At 37.7% G+C, this 22,921-nt stretch overlaps 1 protein-coding gene across 15 annotated transcripts in view; it reads right to left on the bottom strand.

Annotated features, from left to right (window-relative positions):
* Nucleotides 1-22,921, bottom strand: part of PCM1 (pericentriolar material 1) — a 39,412-nt gene that overhangs the window by 1,364 nt on the left and 15,127 nt on the right. For 3 of the 15 annotated variants that reach the window (XM_026033479.1, XM_026033484.1, XM_026033490.1), the window contains 26 exons: nt 21,525-21,679; nt 21,315-21,444; nt 20,142-20,276; nt 18,988-19,178; nt 18,428-18,628; nt 17,275-17,500; nt 17,004-17,149; nt 16,055-16,251; nt 14,999-15,170; nt 14,192-14,550; nt 13,498-13,659; nt 12,633-12,689; nt 11,305-11,477; nt 11,092-11,220; nt 10,374-10,491; nt 10,019-10,156; nt 9,648-9,781; nt 8,427-8,561; nt 7,625-7,822; nt 5,895-5,954; nt 4,264-4,402; nt 3,333-3,481; nt 1,900-1,969; nt 826-1,076; nt 519-611; nt 280-403 (listed from right to left, as the gene is read on the bottom strand). In XM_026033479.1, the coding sequence (XP_025889264.1) occupies nt 280-403; nt 519-611; nt 826-1,076; nt 1,900-1,969; nt 3,333-3,481; nt 4,264-4,402; nt 5,895-5,954; nt 7,625-7,822; nt 8,427-8,561; nt 9,648-9,781; nt 10,019-10,156; nt 10,374-10,491; nt 11,092-11,220; nt 11,305-11,477; nt 12,633-12,689; nt 13,498-13,659; nt 14,192-14,550; nt 14,999-15,170; nt 16,055-16,251; nt 17,004-17,149; nt 17,275-17,500; nt 18,428-18,628; nt 18,988-19,178; nt 20,142-20,276; nt 21,315-21,444; nt 21,525-21,679 (4,042 nt within the window). The remainder of the gene's footprint in view (nt 1-279; nt 404-518; nt 612-825; nt 1,077-1,899; nt 1,970-3,332; nt 3,482-4,263; nt 4,403-5,894; nt 5,955-7,624; nt 7,823-8,426; nt 8,562-9,647; nt 9,782-10,018; nt 10,157-10,373; nt 10,492-11,091; nt 11,221-11,304; nt 11,478-12,632; nt 12,690-13,497; nt 13,660-14,191; nt 14,551-14,998; nt 15,171-16,054; nt 16,252-17,003; nt 17,150-17,274; nt 17,501-18,427; nt 18,629-18,987; nt 19,179-20,141; nt 20,277-21,314; nt 21,445-21,524; nt 21,680-22,921) is intronic. The other 12 variants (XM_026033480.1, XM_026033491.1, XM_026033482.1 and 9 more) reach the window with 8 other exon arrangements.

Raw genomic sequence — 22,921 nt, 5'->3', positions numbered from 1 at the left:
TAAAATAAAATAAAAGCTACTCCAAGTTCCAAAGCGAGCAAATTAATCATACATTTAAAATATGGAATAATGAAAATATGAAGTAACTGGAAGGGACACAAAATGCAAAATCCCATCATATCAATACACAATTTTCTAATACAAGGTAATGAAAAAAGCTCTTTCAACATCGCTATAATTTCTTTTGTTAGTCAGAATAACAGCATATTTAAACTTGAAGCCATCTTAGGTAACTTTCCCAATAGATGCACATGAGTTAGAAAATAAAATAATCTTTACCAGGTTCTTTCAGAGTCTGGGCATCTCCGACTAATTCTTGATCTTGAGCTACACCGCCATCCAGTAACTCATCACACAAATTGCTGGTGTGAGATTCCGTTGCCATTTTCTTCATTAGATCTGCCTTTATAAGCAGATAAAGCCAAACTAAGAACTCTAGATAATTCTTATATTGTCTAGATAAGACACTTACAGTGTGCCCTTCCAATCAACAACCCCACAAACAACRAGCAAAATACCTCTGAATACACCGTCAGCTTAAGGGGCAAGTCTTCAACTTTCACAAAGTCATCTTCATCGGATTTTTGACTTACATTTCCAGAACCAGCCTCCTGTTAACAAAATTAGTGACATAAGAAACTAGCACTACTCGAGTTTATCTTCCACCCTAAAAAMCAAGTTTTTGACCATTAAGTACCCTAACTAAAAATGCTGAAATTAACAGATGAAAACTGAGCGTATCCAGAAACTAGGCATAAGATTGACATAGGAAAAAAAAAAAKCCCTCCTCTCCCTCAAACGCATCTTAGCTGCCATCGTACGCACATATTCATTCACTAACACCGGCGACTCTGTATCGGGGCTGCCAGCCATGGAGCTTTCAGAGCTTCCAGTAGATGACTTGCTTCCTACACACGCTGGATTTGGTGTTTGAGCTTCGTTTACTGGTAAAGACGAGCTTGATTCTTCTGTTTTCATGTTTGTTATAACTGTCAACAGCCCTGAGTCCTTTAAAGGTGGTGTGTTCTCCAAGACATTGAGGTAATGAGGTAAAGCAGTAGCCACATCTTGTTCACCTAAAGCCAAAATAACATTTTAATTAGGCAGAACAAGCTTCTGAGCATAAGCCAGAAGAGCTTTTGTTGTAATTTATAATTGAAAGTTGCAAATCAGTATTAAAAGCATATTCAGATAAGTGAAAGTCACTCAGATAACTGACAGAAATCCATCATCTGCTTACAGAGAGTTCTACAGACTTTTAAAGTATCAGTGATTATCACTAGACACTATCTGTTTAAATGTCAGATTTAATACACTTTAAAATAAACCAAGAAGTTGAGATTCTGGAATTTTCGAGGTGCGGTATGAAATACTAGAGATACACACAGAAAAAGGAGGTCACAACAGCTAGATTAGAAATAATATTCATACCACTTGGTTAATGTTTCTTACTATAGACAAGAAACCACTTCTCATTTCTTMATCTTTTGTTATGAATCTTTGTATAGAAAAAATCAAGTCAAGCTTCACAGAATAAATTGCTAAATTATCCCACTGTGGATATTAGTCATGGTTTAATGGGGTGTTGCTCACATACCTTTCAGAGATCAACTGCCAAAAGGCAATTGAAAGTAGACTAATCCAAGCATTGAAACATAGTCTCAAATAAATTATCTAGCTACAATTGTGTGCAGATGGCTGCAATAGTCACCACTGGCATGCACGCTACTGTCCAGCATCAAATGCACAGCATTATGTTCTCTTAAAAGATTTGCTATCTCCATATCAATACTGATGTATTAAAATATCTAAGTCAGTACAATAAAAGTCTCACGGTATGTCAGCTTCTAAAGAAGAGTTAGTCTCTCAATTACTGTGCAGGTTTTAATTGGGTTTTACCTTTAACAGATTCTTGTTCTGATGACAAAACCTCAGTGTCTTTTGTCTTATTCAATTCTTGGTTAAGAGTCTAAAGGGGAAGAAGAAAAGCAATTAGAGCAAATTCTACTGATTAGTTTCACAACCCAAGCCCAGTGTCGGACTGTAGCCAGAGTACACTGTGCATTTGTCCCACGCTTTTGTCTGTTAATTACCTTGAAATAAAATTAACAAGTTCTAATATTTACTTATTAGATAGAGTAGTATTAAGATAAGTAATTGTTAATAATGATGTGCGTGTTTTATTTGAACACTTGATTTCATTTGTACTCTAATAGCTCCTCCGTATATACTCTCATCCCACAAGAAAAAGCCATCTATTGCTTTCTCCTTTGAGCCATGAAATATTCTATTTACAATCTTGTCTAAAAGATAATAACTTGAATCAGAATTTCGAGAGTCTCCTGTAATCAAATGTGTTAATTCTTTGCTCTCCACTTAGTAAGTCCCCAAGAGACAGTCTCATACTTTCAAGTGTTTCTAAAGATATTAATAATGAAGTGACAATAGTGAGTAACATTTTCATTTCATCTTTTCTGCTGCACTTGTTAAAAAATTTCCCTCTCTGATCACAATTTCTCTACATATCTTTTTAGAGATTAGAGATTKTTTAGAAAAACATGAGTTGCACATTTTTTTGATGGCTTTTACGTCCTCAATTTTTTTGTCAAGAACCTGTCATTATTTTATTTTTAGTGAATAAAGGTTGTAACAGAAAGTTTCTAAAAAAAGCAATAATTGTAGTCCAACAGCAACATTCGTTTATTATGTAGCTATTTCAGCATTAAGTACAACAATCACAAATAGAGGTGGGGAACAAACAGAAGTTTTATTTGTAGCAGCTACAAAAGCAGTTTTCCTATGATTTCTCATCATTCCTGTATTTTTTACTAGTCTGACAACAGTGCAACAAGTAAAACTGCAGGGTTTTTTAGACAAATGGCTGTATACAAGTTATGCACGGGTGTTCATAGAATCATAGAATGCCGAAGGTTGGAAGGGACCTCAGAGGTCATCGAGTCCAACCCCCCTGCTCACGCAGGGTCACCTAGAGCACGTGGCACAGGGCTGCATCCAAGYGGGTTTTAAAGATCTCCAAAGAAGGAGACTCCACAACCTCTCTGGGCAGCCTGTTCCAGTGCTTTGTCACCCTCACAGTGAAGAAATGCTTCCTTAAGTTCCTGTGGAACTTCCGATGCTTCAGTTTGAAGCCATTTCCTCTAGTCCTATCCCTGCCCACCACTGAAAAGAGGCYGCCCCCCTCCTCCTCACTGCCTCCCTTGAGGTATTTATACACGCTGATCAGGTCCCCCCTCAGCCTCCTCTTCTCCAGGCTGAACAGRCCCAGCTCTCTCAGCCTTCTTTCCTTCTTGTTTTTAAAACCTTGATGATACCTGTTGGTTTTCAGTTGCAGTTTCATTACTGGCTTGTAATGATGTCTGCACATCCACAGGCCCTTCTTCAAATTCTATTTCTTCATCTTCATTCTCATCTTCTCCACTTCCATAATTAGTCAGAGCCTGTGTTTCTGCTTTTGATAAACCTGATGCAAAACAATGCAAAAACAATCTTCAGATTAGATTTACCTATTGATGTAATTTGTTGGATTTTTCTAAGAACACTTCCTGAGGCACTTGGCAGAATAAGGGTCAGACTGCAAATCCAAAACCCTTTTGGAAGATGATGTATTTACAAAGTTATTGCCATGATCAATTATGATTCTTATTTGAGAGCTTTCTTTGMAAATGGGATGGTGATCACTTATTCTCAAGGATCCTTGTCTCCATATGAACTGTATTACTGTGTGGCGGTATGACATAGCTAAGTYAAGTCTGTTTGAAGAAGACAAATTGAAGAAAAACTAAGCCAGGAACAGTTGTTGTAAGATGATCAATAGAATAAAAGAATAAATAGAATTAAAATAATTACTAAAAGTACATGAGACTAAGTAAAAGCRTATTCATAGAGCACCATTTAACTGAAGAACTGCACAAATTTCAGCAGCTTTCAGATCAGTCAGCTGAAAGCTTAAGAAACCCAACTAAATCTGAGATAAAATAAGTTACTAATAAATTATGACTCTGGTCCCAACACAACTTCCTATAGATCTACTGATTAAGAGCAAAAAGCTCCTCTAACTGTAAAGTTTAAGCCTTAAGATACTTGTAGATACGTTACTTGTAGTAAGTTAACAGTGGGAAAGAATCAGCTATAAAAATTTGTAAGAAACTCTTACCCAGTTGTAGTTAAATAAATTCTGTTATAAAACTAGGTGRTCAACTCTGCAGTGTAAGTATTAAATAACAAGCTGGAAAGAGAGCTTACTTATTGACACTGGACCTCTCTCACTTTCCTCMTCCTCCTCTTGATCAGAAGCGTCGGATCTAGCATGTTCAGGAACCTCACTGCCACCGTGCATTTCCGAGTCCTGCACTGGTTTCATTGTTTCAGTCTCATCCTTGTCCTGCAGGAAAGAACACAGGGCAATCTTGTGTTTGTTTCTCTAAAGATTCAGTTTAGCTCCTTCCTCAGAGTCACCTYTCATTCTCAAAATGGGAAATCTACATACAAGCAACTCATGTTTAAGAAAGAGACATAAGGCCGTTAGAGGAATACTATAAAACTATTCCTAAAACAGAGCATCAGGACCAACTATCAGAGACCAAAGAGTGTCCAGACACAACTATCAAGTACATCAGAAACAGATATTTCTTYATCTGAAAAGGTTTTCATTATGCAAAGGCAGCACCAGCATGTGAGCTCTACAACTTCAAGCCAGCCACGTCATTACCAAGAGGAAATAAGCAGCRCTCGTTTTACTTCCTTCTGGTGATTTTATTGCCCCTCCTAAACGACCTTCGATACAAGCCAGGAATATTCCCAACTGCTTCCTGTAATTTTCTCAGCAGTTTCTCTGACTTCACTGCTAAACACAGTAAAAGAAAAAAATTCTGCTCAGTCAATAGGAAGCCCCAGTGAAGGTCTAAGCTCAAGGACTCTTCTATACTAAAGTGATCAGAGCAAGGGATATGCACATCTGTGTTTCCTTTCTTTCCAAAGGGAGGGACAGGGGCCCAACAAGAAATCATTGACTCCTGCTATGTCCATTGAGAAAGGGATTCAATGCACTAGTTAAAACACCAGCTGGACCCTTCCCTTAGTAAGGGAAAGCTGAGCAGCAAAACAAAACAAAACACATGACTTGGAGCACAACTCTGCTCCTTCCAGACAATGTCATCTAGATGACTTTTAAAATGAATATAAAGAGAAAAGGAAGATAGGTTAGTTCCTAACATGTATTATTCAGAATACAAGTGTCTGTTGCTCTGCAACTCAAYTACCCTACTCAGAACATCTAACTCCTTTTTAAGGGAAATAACTTACAGATAACATTAAAAAAAAAAAAAAACACAGCAACAACACCAAAAAATATATTTGCAGCAAAGGGCACTTCAGCTCTRCTTAGAGAACTTCCTGTCCTTACTCCTCAAGGATCACTCCATTTTCAGTACTCTGAGCTGAGAATTAAGAGAATATGAGAGCAACCTCACTATTAAAAAATATTCAAAAGAAAGAAGTACTCCACTCCAGTTAAATGTCTTTCAACATAAACTTGGTTCTTTTTAGCTTTTTAATTCACTCTTCCTAAGAAAAAGGCTCATTTCACATTCAGGTCATCCACAACAAGCAGAAAAGTGTTTATTTAATTCGATACTGTCTACGCTGATCTGAACATGCTTCTCGGAGGAGGATGGCCTAGGCTTTGCGAAATGCAGCCTTGGTCTTTTTGCTAGTAGCAGCTTTCAAGTGTTAACAAGAGTTAACAGCAACAACAACACACTACTAAGAAATGGGCTGTTTAGAAATACCAAATTTATATGATAAAAAAAACAGTAAGAATAACAGATTTGTGAAATTATTTGAGGAACAGAGACAGTTAAGAAGCATAAACATACTTTGTCCTCATCGACATCTTCAGCAGATGAACATGCATCCAGCTGGAGACCACTTTTTGCCTATAAGAAACACAAATTGTCTTCAATTCTAAACTCAAATAACTTTGAGCCACTAAACTAAACTGACACTTAAGAAACGATGCCTGAAACACATAATTTAATTAGAATTGTTATCTCAAAACTGCAGTAAGCTACAGCAAATTTTGATATGATGAGAGGTCTTTATGCAGATGTTTTTACAACTTCAGTGTTGCAAAACAGTTAAGAAAAACTGCTAGCCTTTTCTGGGTGAAAAAGTCGTGTTTGCAGGGGCTGTTTCTCCAGCCTGCAGATGAACCATGTTCAACACACTGAATTACAAACTCCAGCTTTGTCCAGCACAGAGAGAGCGGGAACCCACAACTAGTTTGCTCACTGGCCTCAAAACAGTTGCCAAATACAGCAAGAWTGGATGTGCCTGGATCAGGATCACCCATCTGAAAGCTGTGAGAAGATCCAGGACAGACATTTGGATGAGTCTGTACMAAAGCAGCAGGACCCACCAGAGCTCTGGCTCCTCTCTGCTCACTGAGTCTGAGCAGGCTGCACTGCAGCAAGGCAAACCCTGAGCTGGACCCCAACTCTCAGGCAAGGAGAGGAAGTGCCAGACCCAAGCTGGCTCCAGGCATCCTCAGGGTAATGTAMATGAAACTGAGGTCTAAGGATTCCAACAGGAATGAAGTTAAGCTCAAGCCCTTCCAGGCTCAGACTACYACTCTGGTCTCTTTACGAGGCACTCTTGAGTGTTCTCATACTCTTCATATTGTTGCTATAGTTAAGTCGAAACATCCTGAAGTTCAGCTGACAATAGACTTAAGTACATAGATTTTCGTGCTGTGCCAAATGAATGAAGCTGAGATATTTTCATGTATTTGTATCTCAAAAAATGGTAATGAAATGTTGATAAAATATTAAGATCACACACTACACAAGAAGAAATATCTATGTAGATACTTCATGACTCTGCATGATCTAGGATAAGATCATCACTGAGGATAAGAAAAGCCTAAAACTTCCTAAGAGGTCCTAGAATATTGCAGGACTACAATTAAAGAGAGCATTTTCCATTTTAAAGATGTTGCATCACCAAAGAAGACAAACAAAAACCCACATCTGTTCTAGGAGCAGAACAGGCACTACAGCCTCAAGTCCTGCTTAAGAGCTGAGGTATTTTACACTTGAATTCTTGCAGGTCCCACTCTCCACACACACCAACCAGCCGACGATAACCAGTTAAAAAGAAATCTTAAGAAAAGGATGAGCCTGACTAGGAAAGGAGATGCAGGAACAACTAACTGGTGATGATGTACTTGCCGTGACAGCAGAAGGCACTCCATATATCCATTGAAATATTTGGATTACACAATAGCCTCACACATTAGCATATTGTTTTGTCAATYGACTACTCCCTTCTGTACACCCATAAAATCATTAAACACTCTTCTGCAATACCGGAATAACAACTAAGCAATTAAGTATCTTGAAAAAGAAAGGACAGCAGCTATTGAGAAAAACTAACCAGTTCATGTTTCTACATAATCAGAACACTGAAAGAACATCRGTTTATCACTAATTGCTAATTGTAGATGGTAAAAAACATGAAAAATGTGTATACAATGTACAACATGACATAGGATTTTTAGTAAACTCAGTAAAACTATTATTCTTTTAAGAAGTGGAATTCAGCAAACCTCTTTAGCATTAGACTGTATCACTTCAGTTGGTGCTGTTTTTCTTTTACATCTCTGYTTTACAGAAATACTGTTGTTGTCCAAGTCCTGCATCAGTTTGAAGAAAGCTAATTCATTAAATAAAACTTCAGAGATTTCCACAAGGAGGTCCTCCCCACAATCTTTTAATTTTCTACCAGCAAATTTTGCCAGTGAATCCTGTGAAGAGAAGCAATTCTTTAGCTTTTGGAAAAGGCTCTAGAAGTTCAAAGACCAAATATTTGACATATTCCTAGTAAAGATTAAAGTATATAAAAATAGCTGTTCATTTAAAAAATATATTTCAGGTTAGTGTCTTAAACATTTTAAATAGAAACCATATTCATAAAAAACTTAGACTAATGATTCAAACTCCACATTTGCACCCCAAAACAGTAACCTTTTTTAGCAACTTGCACAAGATGTCCACCAAGTCCATCCCCAGAGGTCTGCTTGAAGAAAAACACAGGAGACCTCAAGCTTCTAGATAAACTATTCACATCTAACACGTGCAAACACATCCACTTCCAGGGAACAACTCTCACACAGTATGAGGACCCCAGTATTTCTGAAGTGCACTTCATTATTTGGCAGCAACGGAAGAGTCCTGTTCATGGCAAAGCTCTAACTTTGGGAAACGAGCTCTGTTTAGCTCGTTACTCAGCGCCAAGCAGAAAAGCAGCTATGACACTGATAGAGTAAAATGCACCTTGAAGGAAGATAGCTTGTTTGTTGTCAATAACCCAAACTGTAATACAGTAATAGCACCAAAAAACCTACTAACCTGCAGTATGCTGCCAAGCTGTTTATGAAAGAACTTGACAAATTCTTTACTTTCATCGTTCTGCTGTGTGAGAGTCAGGACCATACGTCTTACTGACGTCAGCAACTGCGACGAGCATATTTCATCCATGTGTTCCTAAACGGATATTACAGAACACATTCAATTAGTTATCACTTTGAAGAGTCATATTGTCCAYTATCTCAAATATTGCAATGTATTTATTAAAAACTCACCTCCCAACACTGAAGGAAAAGTTCATGAAAAACTTGCYCAGGTTCTAATCCACCTCACAAACCAGACTAAGCAGAGCCTGATTACAGGGGGCAGTTAGCTACTGAGCCGCCAAGGCACACAAAGCCTCGTCTTACTTTTCTAAACTGTTAGTACGTGACATCTTTTAAAGGTTGGACAAACTAAGAATCTTCATGCATGTTAGCTGTGCCTTCCAGTGYGATCAAATAAGTTATGTTACCTAGTTTTAAAGTCTTTTAAAAGGGCAAGCCAGCAGCACGTCTTCAGACAAAACTGTGTTATACCAACAATATATACACAGCACTTGGGAGTGCCAACCAAATACCCTGTTATACCAGGCTAAGCTAACACAGTGGGTCTAAACATGGCACAACTTGACCTTTTTTTTTTTTCCTTTAACTATGCACAGAATGGGGTGTGAATTTTCACCCTCCTAWAAAAAAATTCCCACTCATTCATAGAAATTCAGAAGCTCAGCTCTGCAATAAAAGGATTTGTAAAYAGGAAAAAAATGCTARAAATCAACAACTTACTGAGCTATTCTTCAAAAACACCTCAAGCTACACATTATGTAACAGTTTACATTAAAATTCTCAGTTGTCCTTGCTAAAAGGAAGCAAATATTTCAGAAGTGCATTCATTAACTTCAAGCACTCCTTCTAGATTTGGCCAGCTCTAAACAAAGATGCCTCTGTGCTTCAGGAAACCTACATTCATTAACCCTGTGCAACCTAGATTTGCTATGACTTCCTCCTATTACTGCYGCTTTCTGCTGAAGAATTTAACTCTTGTTACACCCTCAGCAACAGAATCAATAGAATCATTATGGTTGGCAAAGACCCTCAAGATCGAGTCCCACCATCAGCCCTTCAACACCCTGCTTGTAGATGAGGAGCTTAGGGACGTGGTGTAACACGTTTCYTGAACGCTGCCAGGGTGATAGTTTTCATTATTGAAAAGAGCTTTTACCTTCAGGAAAGGAATGACCTCTTTCATAATTGCTTTAATCTGCCGGTCGAGCTGCTGAGTATCTATACGAGGACATGGAACAGCAGAAGCTTCACTTGACTGTGGCCCACAGGGACTTTCACTGGAATTTGGCTCTTGTTAGAGGAGGGTTCAGGAAAAAACAGCCAAGTCATTTAATATGACTATTAAAGAAATATCAATCTCATTTTTTAAAAAAAATATAAAATATTTACTTCATTGTCTAAAGATCCTATGAAAACTTTGCTACGTTTTCCACATAAATGAAGTGGATAACAAGTCAGCCATTTAAACGATTCTTAATATTTAGACTATTTTCTAAAACTAGGCAAAATACGTATATATGTGCATACCTTCTAATTTAGCAGCAGAAGCACCCTGAAAATTACTAGAGCAGCCCTCAGAGTCAAGAGTACTTTCAGCTTCAATTTTCATACGCTCATATTCCCTCATCCTAGCCAAAGCTTGATCTAAGTGAATCACTGTGTTGCCTATATTTAGGATAAAAACATCTTTTAATCTAAATAAAAATTTTTAAGTGAGCAAGACAAAAATAACAATAACAACAATGAAACTATAACCACAGAGTTCAATTTTAAAACATAATAACTCAACTAGAATTGTTTATTACATACTTTGACCAAGTCAAAGTGTTGCCAAAGTGGCTAATTGCCCCAAGCTTTACATCACAACACATGGTCTTCTTACCAAGGTCATCAGTGGCAAAAGGTTCGAAATTTGAAGATGTTGACATGCTCCCATTATCTGCATCATTTTGCTCACAATCTTGACATGCTCCTATAGGTAGGTTTTTCTCAAAAGTTTCCTAGAAAAAGAACAAACTACTGCATGCAATGCAAGAATGCGTCATCCTCTCAGAGATGGATAGGTCAACAAGGTAGGTCTGTTCAGCCACATACTCTGATTTCCAGTCTTGTCCCCAKGCTGCCTGACTGCAGAACAAYATTACTTTKGAGATAGAAASCAAATAGATGGTTCTATTTTTCCTCCCATWTACTTCAAAAATAATGACAGGCAAACCCTGCAGAGGCATCAGTGATCTCTTAAATTAAAGAGAGAGAGCGCTCTTGGAAATCTGGTGATGAGTACATGTGCTGATCTTACTCACAGGAAGATTCTGGCTATTTCTCAATGGCAGATTCAGATTTATACCCATCCTAGTGTTTTCCATGTTCAGTTCTTAACATGTCCCAGATTTCCAATGAAAAGAATCTGGTAATGTTCAATTATTTTGGAACCAAGATGCTTTTACACACTTTCAGCAGCCACCACAAGCTATTCAGGATTTCTGAAAAATTCCATCACTAGAGTGACTAGTTCAGTGCAAAAGAATACATACAAGCCRAAAGACTTGACACAGAGCTGACACAGCAAACTAGTTTCTGAACTTGAAGTAAAAACTTACATCATCTGTAGAAGCAAGGCTTTCACTGGGAGTGAGTTCAGAATTGGATGCCATCCATGTGGCAGAATTCAGTGATTTTGCACACTTCCGYTTTTCACGGGTCTCAGATAAATGCCTGGTCACAATATCCTGGAAAAGACAGCAAGTCTACATTGTAAATAAGGAGCTAAGACTGGTTTCATTCATACAAAAGATACTGATTTTCGTGCATACCTGTAAAGCATACAGTGCCCTTTGCCTCAAGTAATCTGTATTTAGCAGTTGGAGCTCATGAAAAAGTTCAATCAGAAAATGAGGCCGAGACTCATTTTGAGAGATAAGAGTAGCTACTTCAGAATAAATTGTGTCCCGCAAAGCTTCAAACATAGAAAGATCACTACCAGTTTCTGTAGGAAAAGGAAAGAAAGCAGTGAGTGCTTCAGTCCGTAACATGCACCTTGCTGAACATGCACCTGCATAAGCAAACTGACCCCCAATCAGTGCAGCTCAATCAGCTATTATGCAGCTGCAGTTTTAAAGCTCACTTAACTTCCTGAAGGCTTCAACATACTTAAGTAATTCTGGATACAAATAAAGAAAATACCCAGCATTCATATGAGTCATTTTTTCTTACAGTTCTCAATGACATCTTGAAAAAGGATTATTTAAAGAGAACAGTGCCCACTTGAGGAGGTTGCTTTCAGAGTGGTGGTCAGCACTAATCAACACTGAATGTTTCACACAGGACGGCCAAAGGTCTACACTACAAAAAGCTCAGACTTTTGCCACACAAGCGAGACACAGAACGAGAGCTCTAGCCTGAATTCAAGCTGCTCCTCCTCACACACCCTCCACAAGCACCAGTCTGACTTTTCGCACGTGTCTAATACAAATCACTTCTGAGGCACACAAGGCCTGTTACCCTTAAATTCATTTTATAAGGAGTCATGATGTTTGGTAACAGTCTCCTTCCCTTTGAAGATTAATTGCAATTACAGAGTATTAATGGCAAAAGTTAAATTTGAAAAATCAGGTTTAGCTTAATGCAAGCATATTTGTTAGTATTCAAGGTGAGGAAGTTGTAAAGCAGTACAGCAACTGCTGCTTTGCAATTTTGATTATCTGCAGTTAAACCATCAAAATTCTTAGGCACAGGCAAGTCTTTTCCACCCCTAAAAACCTACCATAAAATCACTCCCCAGGTCACAATGACTAAAGTGTACCAAGAGCTTCTAAATATCCCCTTAAAGTGCCTTCTGAAACCACCAAGTTTTACTTGGTGTTCAGCCTCATGTCTGTCTTTTCTATTACTGTAATGAACAAGGAACGTGATCAACATGATCCCCAATTGCAGTTCAAAGCAGTGGCACTGTTGCAAATAATGCAAGTTACCAATATCTTTTCTCCCCTTCTTTATAGGGAAGGTACTGCAAAGTTAGTATGTGGAAAGATAAGATAACCCTTGGGCTCCTGAGAAACAGTCTGACTTCTAGGACCAAAGCAAAGAGGAAAAAGAAAGCAAGTAAGAGGACACTGTTGAAGCTCAGCAGTGATTGCATTACCTGGCGCTTCAATGCATGCATTTCTGTTAGACTGCTGCAGAATTCTCCTAGCATGCGCTGTAGGAAAGTGGGGATAGACAGTGATAAACACAAAAACGCGCACCAGAAATCAAGACAGGCTCGATACAAAASAGCAGGAGGAAGACTGCTCAACCATCCAAACGACAAGAGCTGCTCAGCGGCAGAACTTAGCTGCTGGAATTCGTAGGTACAGCAGTAAATGCAGCTCTTGGCGTGGACATAACCGCACTGATAAAGCTGTTGATCATGCTACAATGGCTAAATTATCTGCGTGTTCCCAACAAAAAATTACTGGCAAAACCTCATGACACACGAGGCTATTTTCATGATCCAGATGCAAGTAAAGCAGTGCAGATGGTAGATGTAAGAGTTTGCTACATGATGTTTTAAGACTTAACTTGAATGTCAGGTAAGAGCCCCTCTGTGCCAACAGAAAGATAACATGCATGCAGCCAGACACAGTTCAAATGCTAGAAGTAAACAGTGGTAAATACTAAACAAAGTTTGATTTGTTGCTCAACTACCCTTTTTCGTAGAAGGATGGAAAAGTGAGATTTTTGGTAGGTTAGGTTGTTCTTTGTTATATTGTAACAGGTTCAGTTTCTATATTATTTTAATCAAGTAACTAATCTACTGTAAACCCTAGAGTAATCAACAGCCAATCTTTAGTTTTCAATGGTTAGAGCATCCTTAGTAACTAAAGCAAACCCTGCATGCTKAAGTAACACGTTCTGTCTTGTCAAAACACACGTGTTTTTAAGTGCTAGTGGCAACTGAGTATGGAGGTCCTTCACACAAAGCAATCCACACACAACAAAAACGACTGAAATTCATAAAAAAATACCTGAAGACATTTCTGTAGATCTACTGTATTTAATTATTTTTTCCAACTGTTCTCGATTTCTTTTGCTGAACACCTTTGCGTGAACCACCTCTTCAGAGCGTCTGCTGCTCTTACTGCTTTTGCAGGGCTCGCCCACACTAGAAGCACTTGCACTTTCATAACCTTATGGGAGAGGGAAGGGTTAGGCTTCAGGGGCCACCTCAAAGATCCCAAACACCAGTGATGCTTCCAAGGCACAATTCTCCCTCTGGGCACTGGCACCATGTGGCATCACTCAGTTCTCAGCGCCTGCGGCAGTGTCATGCATGCTGGCCAGTCCTGCCCCTTTCTCCCCACTTGGCCATGACATTATCCTGATTCCCTATTTGACTGCAGCATATCCGTCAGCTAGCCAGCCAATGTCCACATAAAGACAAAATGAAAAGGAAGACTCCCTTGGCAGCTTGTTCCGTGTCTTAATATATCTGCATCCACTATGTGTTCAGTCATGATCCCCAAATCCCTTCCAATTTTTTTTATAATACTAATACTCAAAAATTTACTTGGGTTATGTAAAATGAATTCACACTTCTGAAAAGTTCTTGAAATTAAATTTAACGTCAAAGGTACCATTTATGGAGAGCAAGTTCTCTAGAACAAAATTTGTAATTAAAGTTGAGTTTGCCCCAATATCTAAAGTTAATTTAGAACCTACCAGTACTTTTAATTCTGCCTTTTAGTTGAGAAGAACTCTTCCTCTTATTCTTTGATTTGGGTGTTTTATCTCTTGAAGCCAAGCTCGCTTGTGCTGATGCTTTTCTGGATTTAAATGTTTTGGTCACAGTAGTTGGGTCTACTGGATCAGGCATGCTACTAAAACTCTCCAGAGACTCCTCATCAAACTCTCTTCTCCTGTTCACATCAGACTGATTTTTATGGCTAGGAGGAGTGTTTTGTGTCGAAGCACCAAAACCTGCTTTCCGGTAAGACTGATCATCCCTTTTGGTGTCCTCGTTGTCATTAAGCCAAACTGCTCTGTTTTCTGTTTCCTCTTCAGGTTGTCTGTGATTCCTTCTGTTAGAAATACAAAAGCAACACAATATATGACCTAGTCTCTTGGGTGGAGACAGTGAGCATTASCAGGCAAGTAAATAACCTGCATTATGGATGAAGCTATCTACCCTAATTCATCAGAATCTACTGTAACCCAAAAACAAATATTCACTGTGAAGTTATCTTCAAGACATGACAACACATATTCAAGAGTGAAAAACCTCTTTCTTCAATTGTAAATGCAACCATAAAATCACTCTAGTTTTACAGTGATTAGAGAGAACATTTAAAATTTTATAGAGGTCATTGAAATTGGCATACCGAAAAGTGTACACTCAAGCTGATTAAAAAAATCCACGGAACAATTAAAATCATTACAAGAATGATTAATTCCCTAACCTCCTCCAAAAACAGGAAAAAAAAACAGCAAGGAGTCAACTAGAAAAAGCTGTAGTGTGACATTAAATACCTTTGTTTTTCTGCGCCATTAGAGGAACTGCTTTCAAAAGGTTTGGGAAATGCCATGTACTCAGTTTTCCCAGAAGCATTATAATCCATAGGATGTTGCTGCTCACCCTGTGGGGAAGTGTTGTGTGCGAAATCTCCAAAACCAGAAGGAAACACTGGGTTGTAGTTTATACCTACAAAGTGAATGAGAGAATCACAAGGTGTTACCTTATTCTCCTCACTGACTCACTGACACTGCAGATTTTGGATAAAGGAGAAAAAAGAAAAAAGACATGGAGGCAAAGTTAAGAAAAACAGCTGACATCTTGAAAGTGCTGCAACAATAAAAAGATCATCTGAAACATTTCAAATTCCTTTTTTTTTTTTTTTTTTTTTTTTTTTTTTTTTAAATCACTGGTTATTCTACATGCCACTAAAATTCAGAGGACCCAAAAAATATTTCTTTCAATTCCAGTGAGCAGCTCTTACCAATCCAAACACACACATGTATTTTACCTGCATGAAGATTTTATCAATATTTCAACACAATGAATCTGTCAAGAAAATTCCAGCAGAACAAGTATTCATACCGATACATAATACTTATATTTGACAGCAGCAAGGAACTGAATGCAAGTATCTCTTTGTGCAGGTTCTGCATAATTCAAAGATATTCTCCAGAAGAAGACCTGAGAGTCTGAAAGCTATAAACTAAGTCTAGATGGATTTCCCTGAAAAAGATGAAATCCATTACTGTTTACAACAAGTTTAATAAGGAAACACTATCTTATGGCTACAATGAAGCATCTACATTTGTCTCCATTTCAAATTCATCAGTACAYTGGGCAGGATACGAGATTGGAACATTGTATCCAAGACAAGAGTTACTGCATAGGCCTATCAACAAAGAACTGGAATACACTGCTACTTGTACGTATTACTTGTACCAAAACAAGAGCTGAACTCAACAAAAYCAAGTAGAGGAAAAACAAAATTAAGTCTCACATAACCATTAAACCACTTCTTTACAGGAATTTTAGAAATTCGTATCACTTTTCACATTTGTAGCAACACTTACCTGGAGAAAAGGAATTAAAATTAGTGAACGCAGGTAYGTTAAACAGGTTCACAGGTTGTGGAGGAAAGCTGAAGGGACAAAAGACGGTAGGAGAGGGAGGTGGTGGCGCACTGCTGCCTCTCTCCTTCTTGGACAGCTTCTCTTGACACTGTTGCTCTTCTTGCTGGCGCATCAGATCATTCAGCATTTGCTTCAGCCTTGAAAACAAAGAGAAATAAGCATCCAGGGAGGGGGGAGAGAGGAAGGGAAAGAGGAGAGATGGGAAGGAAGAGGAAAGAAAACAACCTGACAGAAATAAGAAAGACAGGAGAATATTGCTACTATGAAAAGACAAGAGTAGGCTAAAAAACAAAGTCATTAACACAGAGCCCATTAACATAGAAGCAACTCTTAGGGAATTCTGAATGACAGTTTTAAGGTCAACTTAAAAAATATTTCATGTACTTTCTACCTTCTGAACTATAGTCTACATATATCCATATAAATAGTTCAGAAGGTAGAAAGTATATTCAATGGCAGATGGGTAAATGTTAACTCTTATTAAAAAGACTGAGAAAATACAAGAAATGTTATCATCTTGCCATAATCATTACAATCAGGAATCTTGCCAAGTAGTCTGGCAAATAGAGGCACAATGGCAGCCTTCAAGGAAGGCAAATATATACCAAAAAAGTCACCTGGAACTAACTGATTAGTATTTAGGTAGGTTTCCCAGAACTGACCTCTTTTTAAAAGCAGCAAATTGAGAAAMTTAAATTTTTTGAGAGGTTTCAAAATGGTGATTGAAGGGCAAAAAAAGTGGGGGAGTTCCCCAAGGCTGTATGGAATTTCAAGCTCAAAATCAGCTCATTGGTTTAGCAGAACATTTAACCATTATCTCATCTATCATTCACACAACTATGTTCTGTTATTGGAATTACAGAGTCTAATTTTAATATAGACAACAAACCTTTGAACGTTATTCTGCTGCCAAGTCAGCTGAGTATAGCACTGGTTTAACTGATGCATAATAAGATGTACTTGTGGAGATGCAACACTATTGGGCATCATACTGCACGGGCCTGTAAGCAGAGTCTGCAGTAGACAAGACAGGGTCTGTAAAAAGAAAACACATGCTGATGAACCAACTACAGAAAAAAAAATCTACAGAAGTTATTGCTGGAAAGATTTAGAATAAAAAAATGTAGTAAACAAAAAAATATTTTTCTTTATGTATCTACCTGCTGATCCTGCATCAAGGTTTGACAAATGCTGACACTAAACTCGAGCTGTTTCTTCAGCTGGTTGATCTGCTCTTGCCATTGTTCCTTTTCCTCCACGTACGAGAGCTCAGACACCCACCGCAGGTTCTCCTGCCGTCGCATGCTGAGGTTCTGCTGCTGCTGCCGGCTCTTAGTCCCTGGACGATAATTCCCATCTGCTGAAACTGGACGGCAATTCTTCCACCTGCGGGAAAAAGAACAAGGATCAAAACTAACGTTTTCAGCTTTCTCTTAGAATGTTTCTGTTAGTTAAATGCCATTTCAGCTCAGGGCCAACAACTCACTTGGCTCAGGCTATTTGAGTGTACTAAGCAACCACCATGAGCTTGTCAACCCAACCATATCTCAAAAAAAGAAACCAACAAATGCATTTATTTCAATGAAGAGGCAAAAAGAAAAAAAGAAAAAAGATAAAAACAGCAAAAAAGGACAAAAAAGATAAAAAAAAAGAGCTTCTAGCTCTTGCCCTGAGGATGGCTCCATAAAGATTTTTGACATGAATTCCATGAGAGTCATCCACACAATAAAAAATAATGGACACAGCAACAGAATAAAAGGCCACATGCACAAATAAATGCTATATATTATTAACATGGCACCTTGCTATGTCATAAACATCGATAAAAAAATCGATCAGGTAAGCAAGAGTGAAATATTAACGCTAATCAAAAATTAACTCTAAAGTACTTTTACCTGGTGCAAACGCCAACAAATGCAAAGCAAAAATTTCATCGTTAGTTTTTATATTTGCTGAATTACTGATTAACAACATCAAAAAACTAATCAATATCATGGCAAAAATCTTTCGACAATTCATCTTCTGTTAAGCTGACTAAAACAGCATGGGAACAAAAAGAGTTGCAGTAACATAACCAGAGAGCTCAACGGCAAAGAAGATTTCATGTGGCTGAAAACAGAATAAATAATCTAGGTTAGCTACATGTGACAAGTAAGGAGACTGGCAACAAAGTGCCACTGGACACAGCTCACTACATAGCAGAAACATCTCACTTGGCTGTAACAGATTTTTCTACTTCACCATGAAGCTTCTTCCTCCCCTCTGCTCCTCCAAATCCACCCTGACTCGTATCACTGAAGTAGAGCAACTTACCTATCCTTGTTTTCTTTAGCACAAAAGGTACTTTCTGGTATGTTGTTATTGGGATAAACAGAGAAAGTGTCATTAGAACTTGATTCTTCATCTTCTTCCTCTTCTTCTGCATGACCAAGTCCATCAGAGAGATAACCATCTTCATCCCCATCCTCCTCATCCAGGGCACATTGGGTAGAACCTCCCCAGGTCGCCATTGTCCTAGTTACATTTAAAACATGTGTTTAAAAGGGTGGAGCAGTTGTTTTTATTTTTATATYAGACCACTAAAACATTAAGTCTATCTTCAATTAATCAAGTTAAATAACACATCCTCTCACCAATGCAACATGAAAACGCTATATTTCTAACAGCAGGAAGGTTAATTCACAGTAAGTCTCGTCTTTATTACCTTATTATTGTTATAAATGCTGCACAGCACTTTACAAGTTGAGAAACTAATTTACTGTTGTATTATATATCATCTCATTCAGTGCTCCTATGAAAACCAGAAACGCTCCCAGACCARCATTTTACTGAACACAGAAGCACCCTCTGTGCCCCGGGAGCCATGCTCTTACTTCTCTGTCCTACTCTGCTGCGGAGTGCACCGAGCTTCCGACCCCTCGCTCTTAACAGAAGCGGCCACAGTAGATATTGTTTCKGCCAGCTCTCTCCTCCTCTGGTGCTCGGCCATCAGTGCTTCCAGCTGCTTYCTCCTCTGGCGCAGCTCTTCCCTTAAAATCTCATGCCTCCTCATCTCAGACCACAGCTGCGCAAAAGAACGGGGAGTATTAGAGCGYTAACCAAGCAGCTGGACTAACACCCACTAAGTTTTCAACATTTCATACTATATTGATAAATTTTTGTTTGGGCATTGGTATCGTATTGTAATTGAAGACACATTGCAGCAAGACATAATATGCAGCAGTATTTGGTATTTATTCCAAATACATATATATATATATATATATGTGTGTGTGTGTATGTGTGTATATATATAAAATAAACAAAATCTAAGAAAGCCATTATAGAAGTTTTTACTTGAAAAGCAATGAATGTTTCATTCACACTTAACAAACACCTTAAAATTAGTTAGCTCGTAGTAGCATGATAAAATTATYCTCTGAAGAAATCTGGAAATATTGCAAACTGCTTCACTGATAAGCAAGTATAGGATACAAGAAAAAATAATCAAGTATTTGTGCAACTGGCAAAAACTTCAGGTGGTAGTATATTTTTCAACAGACCTAATGAAGTCATGGGTTACAAAATAGAGCATCTAAAGGTAAAGAGATAGGCAAGGAGACTTGTTATCTACTTTAAACACAGTGAAAGCACAAATATTAAGACAATTTCTATGAAAACATCAAAGGTGTAAAATAGTGACATAAGATTCAACAGGAAATGTGCCAGACAGGAAAATACACATGTTAAGAAAACAGACTATGCACTGAAGCGTGAAGTTAGGTATGAAGTAGGCTGKTTTTTTTTTAAATGCTCATCAGTATGGAGCAGTACATGTAATTTTGGGACTGGCATTCTTGTCATTTCAACTCAGTATTTATTTCTTCCCAGAAACAAAACAAAAAKTACACACATCACAAAAATGGCTTCCACTACCCCTAAGAAGTACAGACTACTAAATTAAATTAAGTTTAAGATATCTAGAACTTTTCCCTATAAGCTTTTCCTAAGCCACAGAAAATCTCTAGCACGAAGCAGTATCAAATACCTCATTGCCAACTGGCACAGAATCATCGAACTCAAGTAAGGGCTTGGCAGCTGCGTTACACTCGTTGGTGGCTGGAGTTGACGTTGTTGGGGAAATCTGTCTGTTTCCTGGGCAGTTACCAAAACTAGCTGACAACTGAAAGAGAGGAGAGAAAAACAGAGTAACTCCTAAAACCTAAACACTGTTAATGTCCAACATATTTGAGGCTCCTTGAGACAGCAGARCTGGCATTCAGCAAGAAGGAACTTAAAATGAATATCCGATACTTATTTCAGAGCTTATATTCTTATAAGCTAGTATCATAGAACGCTACAGATGCGCACTCCTGACCATTTATAGTTTACCTCATGATATAAGTTTGTCTGCAAAGAACAATATTGCACTGTCATTTTGAATATGATATTCTTGTAAAGGAACAGACCCCGAATTTTTTTTCGGATAAGCCACTGATAACACAAGGTTGACCAGTAACACTGAGAACAAAAAGTATTATTTTGTCTCATAAAGCAAACAACTATTCAAGAAACAGTAGTGCATCAAGAGCAGCACAAAAGCATAAAAATGTGTGTGAACGTAATTTAAACTACTTATATATTTTGTAAATACATATCTATGTTTTAAAATGACATATTCCATAATCATCTATGAGTATAATTTTGATGAAACAGTCTTTGCATGAGAGGACATTCTAAGCAATATATCTATATAGCCATAAGGCAAATAACCAGGACCTTTCAAGCTAAGATGTTAYTCAGCATGATCCTCACACATTTTTGGAAAGAAATCCAGACACACAATGATTAATCCAAATGAGAATGAAACAATGAGATATGGACAGAAAAATTTCAAGCTAGAAAATAAGACGGACAGTTCTCTGTCTTTCAGGAGTTTAAATCAGGACCATGCAACTTTTGAGGACATGCTGCATTAGAACTATGAGCTGCTACAGAAACCTGAGCAAAGCCTTAAGAGGGGAAGACAGACTAAATAACCAGAGTTCTTGTCCAGGTTTCGAAATCCATCATCTYAGAGTATGTAAAATAAGAATTACCAATGATGTATTTTGACCATCAGTTTTAATACTTAGAAATAATAATAATAATAATCCTATTATGAAAGATACTTGACGTGGTACTGCTCATCAGGTTAAGGCAGCAAAGAAATTCTACTTACTTGAAGGTCAGGACAAGCTTTCTGTAATGTTTGAATTTTTTCCTGAATTTCAATCAGTCGTTTTCTTTCCTCTTGTAACTGTTTAAGCTCCCGTTGCTGCTGCTGTAGCTTAGCTTCATAAAATTTCTCTCTGTAAAAAAAGACATTGCATATCACTTAGCAAGAAATTTCATAAAGTCACGATTTAAATTTTGTTGGTTAAAAGCATACCTTGCTTTTTCATTCAGTCCTACATCTTTTTGTAGCTTCTTGGCACCTGCCCGGATATTGTTTGGTTGTTGCTTTGTCTCCTCTGGGTCACCCGAAAACAAGTCACTCCTATTAGCTGCATTGGCAACTGCTGCTTGAGGTTCCAGATCATCATCCTGAAGAGAGCAGCAGTCAGAATATTCTCCAATTGGCACACAGAAGTTCACCAGTTTAGTTTCTCAAATTAAAGTATTTTTCATGAAGATTTATCTGAATCTGAATATCTTAACTTCAGATTAATCTCATGATGACTTCTAAATTCATAACTTGAAGTTACAGAGTTCACACTATGAAAATTCCAGTATAMAATTAAGTTCTCACTGATTCTGAGAGCATGAAGCACTTAAACTGTAAACCGTAATTAACATCTTTACTGAATGGAGACATGACAAAAAAACAGGAGAAAAGAAGAATAGAAGAAAAGATACGGTGTGCAACAAGACTGTTTTGTTACCTCATTCATGGGGAGAGAGAAAAAAACCCACAAACACAGCTAGAAATATAAACTAAGACTGCTTTTAGAAGCAAATTAAGACTAAGACATGGTTCTATATTTTTTCTTAGTTYTGCTAGTTTTGTATTTTAAATTCTCTGTTTCATCTGAAGGCATTAAAGTTGTAGGGCTGCTTGTTTTGTTTTCTAAAATAATCTTTCTTACTATAGAATGCACTAATGGGAAGGATCATCGGTGAAGATGTATATAAAAAGCTATACATACACCCGCCATAATATTACATAAAGCCATTAACTTAGTAAATGTGAACAGAAGATTGAAGGCACAGCATGAATTAAAGAAAAAAAAAAACATTTGCATCATTTCTTTTTTTCTTCACTATTGTATAGATAACGTTTTCACAGTGATCCTACCTACCAAGTCTGACCCAAATGCCAAGAAATATTTTAATAGTATATACACTATATAACTAACTATTCAGGGTCCTAGCACCAAAGCAAATATTTTAATTGAGATTGATTTAGAGCTATTGCATACAACTTGTCATTTCTGCAGGGTCCATATGAACTAAATATAACAAAGACTAAATTACAGAGATACTTTCTGTGAGCAAGTCAAATTCAAGAAAAGCTATTATTTAGAAACACCATGAGAACTACTGTGAGACATCATGAAAACACAGCTCATTCTCAAGAAACTTAAGGAAAACATAACTCTTCCTCACCAACAGAAAAAACACGGGTACTTATTATAAGCTTAAAAAACACAGATCAAGAATATTTGAAAAATATTAAAGACTTACTGGGAAAGTTTAGGTAATTCGGCGTTGTCTTTTAGCATTAARATTATTCTTACCTTAAGCCAGTAACCTTTATGAGAAGTCAAGATTTGAGTTTGAAAAATA

This window comes from Nothoprocta perdicaria, unplaced genomic scaffold (assembly GCF_003342845.1).
Source record: "Nothoprocta perdicaria isolate Ctin4 unplaced genomic scaffold, notPer1 scaffold_13, whole genome shotgun sequence".
Lineage (NCBI taxonomy): Eukaryota > Metazoa > Chordata > Aves > Tinamiformes > Tinamidae > Nothoprocta > Nothoprocta perdicaria.
Note: the sequence above shows the minus strand (reverse complement) of the source record. Positions and strands in the feature narration are given on the sequence as shown.